This window comes from Fulmarus glacialis, unplaced genomic scaffold, assembly GCF_000690835.1.
Source record: "Fulmarus glacialis isolate BGI_N327 unplaced genomic scaffold, ASM69083v1 scaffold34393, whole genome shotgun sequence".
NCBI classification, from domain to species: Eukaryota; Metazoa; Chordata; class Aves; order Procellariiformes; family Procellariidae; genus Fulmarus; species Fulmarus glacialis.
In genome coordinates, this window is record NW_009201562.1 from 1 (window position 1) to 10006 (window position 10006).

Here is a 10006-nt window from a genome sequence, read left to right on the forward strand (position 1 = left end):
TATATCACAATATAAATATGTGTAACTTTTCTGTCAGATGAATGCCACTCAGCTGAACAACTTTGTTGACATCAGTTGACGATTATAAAAGCAGCCGGCAGCAGCTGGTGTGCAAAATGTAAATGTAGGGCAGACTGCAGGGAGCAGGCAAACGAGCTTACTTCTGGGGCTTCAGGTAACCTTGGCTGTCACAGAATCATGGAACCTGACGTGTAAAAGGACAAACCACAGTAAACTTCGTAGTAGCAGGAAAGTATTTTCATTGCTTGAAAAAAAAAATAAAATTCAAACTTTGTCATCACATTAAAAACATTACATGAGAAGTAATAAACATATTTACACTTCTGTTTTGATTATAAATATACATTATATACAAAATAATGTTATAAAACGTAGAAAGTTCAGTGCTTCTGATTTTTTTTAAATTACTGAAATACTAGTCTTCAAAATAAACTACAAACAAGACAAACTAAAACCCATATTATTGATTTCTGAAGGTCATCTTCAAAATGGTCCTACGTGGTCAGAGCAGAAGGTCAGTAGTGGACATTATGAAGGGGTCTTGTCTGCGCAGTTCAAGGCAGTAGATGGGCTAGTCCAACAACAGGATTTACAAGGGCAGGAATATCGCTGTCCGAGAGAGAGCGCGGTCCAGGTTTCTTCGAAGAGATCTTGTTTCCTCCCTCCTCATTCTGCCCCACCCCACGGTCTCATCTCATCAGTGTCACAGCACTTTCCATTGGGGCGTCCGGTATTATTGCTGTAAATATGTATATAAGAAAAGAGCTTCTGCACGCCCCTGGTTTCCAGGGGCAGGCTTCCCCTTTTCCGTGTAGCAGTGGGTGGGTATGAAAGAAATAGGACGAGCCTAGAACCTTCTAACTCGAATCTCCACCTGTCTTGGCAGAGGGCGTCTCAGTGGGTGCTTCGCTATTGGGCATTTGGAACCGGGATGAAGGACGGGAGTTGGAGTTTTGCAACCAGATGCAGAAATGGGTGGGCGGGGGCGGTGTCACACTGCTTCTTCTCCTTCAGAAAGTAACAGCTGCAATTTTGAGACTATTTGCAGTAGAAGGTGGCACTTAATTCAGAAACACGACATAAACCCCCAAATTTGTGTCAAAATAAGGCGGGGGGGGGAGAGAATGAGGAAGGAGAAGAAAAAAGTAATGTCTATTCACAATCACTGGTAGTGCAAAGGGCATGAAAACAGCCGAGACAGCTCAGCACGTAAAGGTTCTAGGAGCTGATTGATTTTAAACGCATTTGTAAGGCTTTAAATAGAGCTGGGATCCCGCCTCCTCCTTATCAGTGGGGAAGAGGCAGTACACATTCCTTATCACAACTTTTCCTTCTCGAATGTTTAAATCCACAAAAATCCTGTCCCATAGAGTGGCTTGGGTCAATCAGTTCTCCAAAGCATCACCAAATGAGATGACATGTAAATTCGGTATTCCTCTTTCCTTCCTCCTCTCACCCCTTACAGAGCCTCCAGTACATGCAGCAGGAGAGAGGAGACGCAAATAGGCGTGTGGCAGGAGGTATCACCCACCCCTGCCCAATACTGTTCAGGTAACTGCAAAAAGAGCAGTCAAGTCTCTGTTTGGGCTTGTTAGATTCTCTTGACACATTTTAGGCACTTTTAAACCCAAAAATGGAGACCTCGTTTATACTGTATCCATTATCTGCATAGCAATGTGTCTTTCTTCACACCTTCCATGGCAACATCTGTGATCATTAAGTGCCTCCTCATCTACCGGCACCTCCCATAACCAGAGTTCTGGAAAGCCAGGGGTCTGTCCATGAGGAACTGGCCTCAGTATCTTTTAAAAACAAATTAAAAAAACAACATTTTAAACTCCTCTCTCTTCCCTCTGCCTCCCCTCTTCTATAGCCAATGAGATTTCTGGTATCAAACTTCAAACAAGGGCAGTAAGAACAAAAAGGTGTATTGCATCTTTCAGTAAATTCACAGTCTGTCCAGTTCACCCAGTTCCATCCTCCGCCTGAGAGCAGCAAGTTGCATGTAATTAAAAACAGTCCAATCCAGTTCTGAATTGTAAACAATGCAGCAGGAACGTCCATCTACTGGCATTACCAAATCTGAGGTGCAAATGGGCTGATCTTCAGTCTTATACCTGTCAGGACATAAATAATACCAGGAATGAGAAGGAAGCACAGCATACAGAGTACCGCAGAACTAACAAATTGTAATTCCAGTATGTCAAACCAAAGCAATTTAAGCCAGACGTTACTGCAAGATGATTGGCTTTAGCCATCCATAAAAATTCTCAAGGTTTCAGTAACAATGGTATCGTTCCACTTCAGCTGCGACTCAGATAAGGGTATCGGGGAATGATGAATTATCCCTGCTCTCGCCTCCCACCTGGGCCAGGCAGTAGGAGTTCCTGGTACAGTCAGTACGTTCCCCAGCCTCGGCTATGCAAGAGTTCCTGATACGGTCAAGGGACGCTTCACCGCCTGACTCATTACACCAAGGCCAAGGTTGAACGGGAGTTTCTGAGATCGTGGAGCGGCCCAGGAGAGCGGGGCGGGGAACACACCACCACAATAACTATCAGCGTTCAATGTTTCTGGCTGGGTCCAGGGACACAGAATCACCAGCAAAAAAAGTCGTCTGTATGATGAGTAGCCTCTCTACCTGGACCGAGGGGAAGAATGCTTACAAACATTAAAAAGCATATGGTATAGTTAAATAGCTTGTGTTCAGAAGCATTAAGCCTGAATGATGTGGAGAGAGGTTTCAGAGGCTGTCATTCTGAAAATAAAAGCACTTCTGGAGATGCCTGATGTAAATCTGGGAGTCTAGCTTTGGTCAGCAAGATCCTCAAAGGAAGATATGGTATTTAGGTCAGTTAATGGGAATGAAGCGTATAGCTGTCATTTGTATCTTTGAAAATCGTTTCACTTAGTCTTAAACTTTTAATATTGTTGGTTGACTTGTGTTCCAGCTTGCCTTCAAGAGGAAATCTGATATCCACCCTGGCAAGGGAGACAGAATCCTGCAGATCTGACTTCACAGATCACTGCTATATGGCACAGCTAGCTTCTCTCTCCTGGAGTCCGAAACTAGTCCTAAAGATGGCTACGCTGAAGAAGGCAGGTACTGGTTAATGTCAAATTGCCTTTAACTTCCATTGAGCCTTTTTCCAAAGGGTGAGTAATTCTTCAGAAACTGGTTGGTTCCTCAATAGCTGCTTTTTAAAATCTTTGAAGTTCAATGCTAGGCCCTTCCTTTTTTGTGTATCTGTCCTCTGACTTCTCAATATAAGATCAAAATCTAGATGTGTTTATCAATAACGGCATTAACTTCTGCTAGAGAATATATAGCTGGAGCTTAAGCGCCAAGAGGTTGAAATTACCTTATTACAGACTCCCTAAATGGCTGTTATGCCTATCCACTAACACATTCAGCTACCTTCCATTTTCTGCTGGAAATCTATAGCTTTGCCTGTTTCCACAGAACATAGATTATCCATTGTAGTCATGGGAAAAAACGTGGCTTTACATCAATGGGCCTATGAACAATTAGTATTTCCATTTTTGCTGACTACCTATTTAAGAGGAAATAATCTTTAAGAGGAAATAATAATGTGCTGAATTTTTACGGGCTGATGTTCTGTGCTTTCATCTCCCGCTGACTTATCTAAGCTGAAAATCTCTGGTTTAATAAAATCAGAGCTGCTAATTTCTTTATTTTCCCTGCTGTATGTTCTGTGTGGGGCACAAGAGAGGAGAGGTGAATGCTGGGAAGCATCGGGATCCCTGGAAATAGAGTAACCTTCTCAGATGCAATTCCAAAGGATAATTTACCCCTTTACTTCATGAATTTATGCCTGTCCACCTGTGTACTTACTTACCTCTGTGGCTATGATGCACTCATTCCTTTCTTCTGTTATCACAAAGACGGACTGGTACATTGAATCCCTCGGAGAGCATATCGCTGATATCCTACATTCTGGCTTTTCACTAAGGCAGGGCAGAGACAAAAGAACGTTAGTTGACTACTAACAAGCCTGACTCTCAAAATGAATATGGAGGGGTGGAGTGAGATAGCCGTGAAGGTGTGGGAGGGAAGTGCAGAGGATGGAGTTTCACACGTTCTATACGATGGCAGGACATTATACTAGAAGAGTGGAAGTAAGGAATAGCTACTGTCTTGCTAGGCTTCTGCCACGTCCAACCTAATAGCGTGCTCCTCGGATCCCTCAGTGTAACAGCCACAAGCAGATCCCACACAAGACTTTCAGTACGTGTATCAGAAGACTGATGAGCCAGTGAATACCTGCCCTTTTCTTTTTTTGAAAAAGGGTAGTTATTTTTACTCTATCGTTCTTCTCAGTAAGCAAATCATTTTGCCTTCTTAATAAGCGAAATACGTATTTTTAATCATTATATGCCTTGACTTCTGTTCCTCCAAGATCTATTGAGGAAGGAAAGACAGTTCTTGCTTTCACCACTGACCTAGCCACTCCCGTTCCCCTTCACAGTACCCATTCTAGCAGCGCCCTGCACAAACACTCAATTTAATTGACTTAGCTGAGGATACCACTTGGCTGTGACAGATATACTCCAGCATGAAGATTCCTGGTTTTGCTCTGGTTTGTTTTCTATATTATCTGCTTGAGGTTTCTTTTCTCCCCATATTTTCTCATCTGCTTCTAGACCGGTATGAAGATGAAGGGCCTTAAAAAAGACTAGAAGTAAGACTGCATTCTCACCTGTGTAGTCGGAGGGGAGACTTTTCTCCTAAACACTTTTCACTTTTGTAATATTTCTCTTCCTGTGTCCCTCTACTTGTCAGGTCTTTTACCAGATTGTAGTCCAGTTTATGATTCTTGGGTTTGTAGTTTGATTTCTCCAGCCCACAGTCCACTTCAAGGTCTTTATTTTTATTGGTGTTTTTGAGCTGGGAAGCTGGAATGAGATTGTCCTTCTGGAAGTCAGACAGGTTGTTCATTGTCTCCAAGTCTTGCTCTGGGTGCATCCTCATCTGCCTGATGACCATTGCTATCATGCAGAACAGTATGAGCAAAGCCACCAGCCCCACCCCCATGGATATAGCGATCCAGGGGACTGGTTTAGGAGGAAGTGTAACGGGCACTGAATAAACTGGCAATTCGCAACGGTTGCCCATGAAGCCAGAAGGACAATAGCAGACAAAGTTGGCACTATAAAGTCCGCTGTAGCATGTGCCTCCGTTCTCACACGGCCCAGAAGCACATTCATCTCTGGTTTTGATATCACAGTTCCTGCCACTGTAGCCTGGCAAGCACGTGCAGGTGTAATCGTTGATCAGGTCATGACAAGTTCCCCCATTGGAACATGGGTTTCTGGCACAATCATTGATGTTTATCTCACATTTCTGACCAGAGAAGCCAGCCCGACAACGACACACACGAATCTGACCAAGGTAAAAGCAATTACCATCTGAGGAAAAGAAAGTAAAATAAAAAAAATTAGTCTGCAATGCACATCACTCGGAAACCTAAACCTCTCCCCGGTTAGCATTGTATACTATCTCAAGAAGAGGGAGGTTATTTTACAAAACAACGGCACATCTAAAAGTTCCTTCTAGTTTACCTAGTTGTATCACCATGCCTTAAAAATATTGCCCTTCCAAATATGTAATAAAGTTAATTTAATTTAGTTAATTCTGCCATCTTCCCCATCACATGATAAACCTTGCGCATTGTTTCGTTGCATAGAAAATACCAGTGAAAGCCCCCCCCGAGCAAGAGACTAAAATTAGGGTAGATGTGGAATACAGTGGGGGAGAGGGACTAACGTATTAGAGGAAGAGTAGAGGTCAGATTGGATTTCTATCACTTCTGCACTGAAAAGCACAAATGAGTCAGAGACACGAGATTTTTGTGATAGAAAGGCTCACCATTTGCACACGGGTTGCTTGTGCACCTGTCTACTTTTTTTTCACAGTTTGACCCTGTGAAGCCGAAAGGGCAAACGCAAGTGTAACTGGCCCCTTGTTCTTTTTCCAAGCACGTGCCACCGTTAAAGCACGGAGAATCTATACACGTCAAAGCGCTGTGCTCACAGTGAGTGCCGTAGTAGCCAGGGGGGCACAGGCAGTGGTAACCGTTCTCCATATCCTGCAAAACACAACGTTAGGCCACTGTTATTTGATGGCACTAAATGATAGCTGCTTGCACGCTTATTTTTGGTCGGCAGCGAGCGCTGTTCAGTCCCTTCTCATCCACACTCTGATGTGGCAAAAGCGACATTTGGAGAGTAAATAACTGCAGGCTGGACTGTGAGGGCTAGAGCTGTGAATCGGCCGTACTCAGTGTGTAGGAGTAATCATGCAGCTACACAAGCAGAGCAGATGCAGTTGTAGGCAGCCTACAGGCAGCTAGACAAAAACGTTACTAACACCACTACTGTCTAATGGGATCCCTGAGGTCCTCCCAGAGCAGAATGGCATGTGTCGACCTACAGAGCTGTGATCAGGCCATTTATCCTCGGCACGAGAGCCGTTTTTTTCTTTACAAGGGCTTACGTTGCTTTGCCATGGGTAAGTCCCACCATTTAGATCACAACAAAACTGTTTCTTCTTTCCAAGTACTGTATGTCCAAGGCCTTGGGAAAAGGGAGCTAAGGTCTTGCGCTGTTAGCTTTAATCTAAACGTGCATCAGATTACATTTGATATCTATAATCGATCAGTCTTTATCAACAGGTAGAATCAATCATTGACTGGGTCCGAAAACACACTGAAACACTAGACTGCAGGAAGCTAAAAATGCAGAACCCTGTTTCACAGAAAGCCTTTCAGCTGATTGCCCTCATATTGTCTGACACTATACTCCCATAGCAGAAAGCAGTTGTTTTCTTTTATTTGCTATTCAAATACAGACTTAGCGCGTGTCTGTATGAACCTTGGTTTGAGAAGCTTATTTTTTACAGATCTGCTCCCTCACCAACCTTGGATCTTGCCAAGCTCTCATAATGGCTGCCACAGAAACCTAAGGATCAGTTGACTAGTTCTAATCTAGATGATACATCTCCTCCTGTAACAGACTTCCTCCCCTGACACCTCCGGGGAAGGGTTCAGTATGACAGTTGTGAGCGTCAGTAATGAACCTGTGTACTATCAAATTCCCATTATGTTGTTACAGAACCTTTTCTGAAAAGGTATACTGGGGCTTGCTGCACACAAAGACTTTACATTTAAAATGCCCTTACCGTGCAACTACCGCCATTCCTACAGGGATTGCTGTCGCACTCGCTGATCTCATGTTCGCAGTCAACACCGGTAAAGCCAGGTTTGCATGAACACGTGTAGCTGCCCTGGCCGGTGTTCATGCAGGTTGCTCCGTTTTTGCATGGTCTGTGGTGAGTGCAGTAGTTCAGATCTGCAAAGATACCAGGAGTTAGAGAAAATGTCTTTGACGGCTGGGAAAAGGCATTCACTCAAAAACACTTTAGTCAACAAAAAAGGCAGAATTTTCAATGAAGTATTTCATTTTCATTTCATTCCTATCAATAGGAATACTGGAGATGATTATCCAGGTTATTAAATCAGATGTTTCAGATTATAATTGATTTTAGATATTTCTCTACATCCATCACCGTAATACGTGAGCTCTGAATTCTGAGAGACCTGGCAAAAATTTAACTTTCTTAGTGCTGTGGTACACTCTCCCTTTTTTGTGTGCATAAACCCGTTAGCTGCAATGGGATTTAGATGCCAAGTTGGAAACCATACTTTGTAAGTGTGTGTTCTCCAAAAGATGCGCCACGGCACTACAGACACTTTGTGCACAACATGTCGCACACTAAAACAGTGAGCCCCATCTTTAAAGATGTGCTCCGAGGCACATTCTGGGGAGGCAGGGAGGAAATAAAGATGTTTTGGCTTGGAGATTTAAACAAACACTAGAAATCTTTTATTGTTTATTTACTGTACTCTCTTGTTATGAATGTTAGTAGTTTAAACTGTCTAAATGCTCTGCCAAGCTTCCTTTTTTTTTTTTTGTTTTTGCTTTAAATTTGAGACAGAGGTTAAGCACACAAGTTCGTAGGACATAAGTAGAAAATCTTTATCATCTCTATAAATACCATAGAGTAATTGGAATACAACTCGTTAATAGGTAACTACAAGCAGAAAAAAATCTGCAACTTTACTTTTCCTGCTTAATTCAGACTTCGCCGTCTTAATCCTCTAACTGTCTTGAAAACACTTAGCTTGCTTTGAGCACTTAATGATCTCAGTGCCAGCAGTGCATATATGGCCTTGAGGACATGACTGCTCAGCTGGCTACGGTTCAGTGATTCAGTGGGTTGAATAGGTGGAAGTGGTCTGGTGTACCTTAAAATGGAACCTGTACTTTTCATTCTTGCTTACATGATTTTTCTCTCATGCTCCAGACTTATCACATGAGTTAACTTCCTTGTATGCAAAATAAGGAAGGCCCAAATGATGGTGTTTACTGCTGCTGGAAACTGTTTAGTAAATTGTTATAGTTGTACAGGGAATAAGTTACACTTAGCTTGAGCAGGCAGAAAACTTGCCTGTTCAACACTCATCCAGGTTGTGGTGTTTTTTTTTTTTTCCCAAGAGAAAAACTTTTTTTGCAAGAGAAAAACTGCAGCTACCAAAAAGGTTTGCTTGTTTTCAAACAAAATTACTACAAATACAAGAATTGGTATCTAAGACAGTGGTGGTACAAACTGATGCCTATGAACACGTACCTTGCGGAAATTGAATTCTACATCCAATGGGTCAGATTCGTTAGTTCAGCACCGAGGAGTACCCAATCTAGAGCCATAAGCACAACCTTCAGAACTAACCTTGATCACAGAAGAGGCCACCCCATCCTTCGTCACAGATGCACTGCCATTGTGTTTTACAAGTCCCGTGGCGGCAGCCTATATGGGGAATGCATTCATCACAGTAGCGGCCTTGCCAACCGGGACGACAGCTAAAAGAAAAGTCAAATTAAAACATTAATGACTTGGAAAGAGTTTAAGTTTCTATTACAAGGTGACATTTTAACTGAAGTTCAGATTGCAGTTGCCATCTACTCACATGCACTCTCCAGGCTTGTTGCAATATCCATTCTGTTCAGTACATCCAGACAGACAGATGGCTGTAAAGAGAACATAAAAAAGCAGAAATGTTTAGATAAATACACATGGCACTACAGAATATACTTTTAAAAGGGGAAACGCTAGCTTTTTAAAAAAAAAAACTTTGAAAACCAGTTTTGCACTTTCAAAACTTTGTTTTAAAAATTCTCAGTACGGGGAGTTCTGGAGCAGGAAGAAGTGAACAAGGAGAGCCAACATTTGACAAGTTGTCCTTTAGTTTTTCTGTTTATGCAACAAACATGAACTCTTGCAACTCTTGCTAGAAAAGGAGCAAAAAAAAAAAAAAAGCCCAAGAAGACTGAGAAAACCCAACGGGACCCCAAGTAATGATTCCCACTACTACACCGCAGCACCTGTCTCATCTCCTCTGGCAAAAGGAACGGTGGAAGCATTTGTGTGGGCAAGCTGCTAGCATTTTAACTTGGAATAGATGTCGCCGATTCAGGGGTATCAGCCAAGATCCCTTCTCTGCTAGCCCTTTCTTTGCTGCTAACGCTCGCAGAGGTGAAGCACAGCACTGGTAGTTGCAGCCAAAGGGGCCAAAGTCCTCAGCGTGGAGCTTTCTCTCTCCAGGCGGGGAGTGGAAAGGTCAGCATGAAAACACAGCCCCCAGCACCGACCGGGTAACCGTGCACAATGCTTTGTTAGTGTTCTCGCAGCCACCCTATTTTAAGGACTGACCGCAAAGACAGCTACAACCAGGGTCAGGCCAGCTGGCGGAACCGGACAAGGGGACGCGCTTTTGGGTCGCAGGCCCCTTCAGCAAATAAGCTCTCCGGTGCTTTGGGGGGGTTGCGTTTTCTCGAAGGCTTCTTGAGCGCCATCCCTCTCCCACGCCAGGGCCCCGTTAGCGCAGACGAGGGCCTAGGGAAGCCA

The 10006-nt window shown here is 43.3% G+C and overlaps 1 protein-coding gene across 1 annotated transcript; it reads right to left on the bottom strand.

Annotated features, from left to right (window-relative positions):
• Positions 1–1782: 1782 nt before the first annotated feature.
• Positions 1783–9129, bottom strand: DLL4 (delta-like 4 (Drosophila); the record flags this gene model as incomplete). Its single annotated transcript, XM_009573992.1, has 7 exons — positions 1783–2138; positions 3882–3990; positions 4743–5451; positions 5912–6131; positions 7223–7392; positions 8831–8961; positions 9069–9129. Coding segments are annotated over 7 exons (1406 nt in total), but the record flags the coding sequence as incomplete, so codon positions are not given.
• Between the last annotated feature and the right edge of the window lie 877 nt (positions 9130–10006).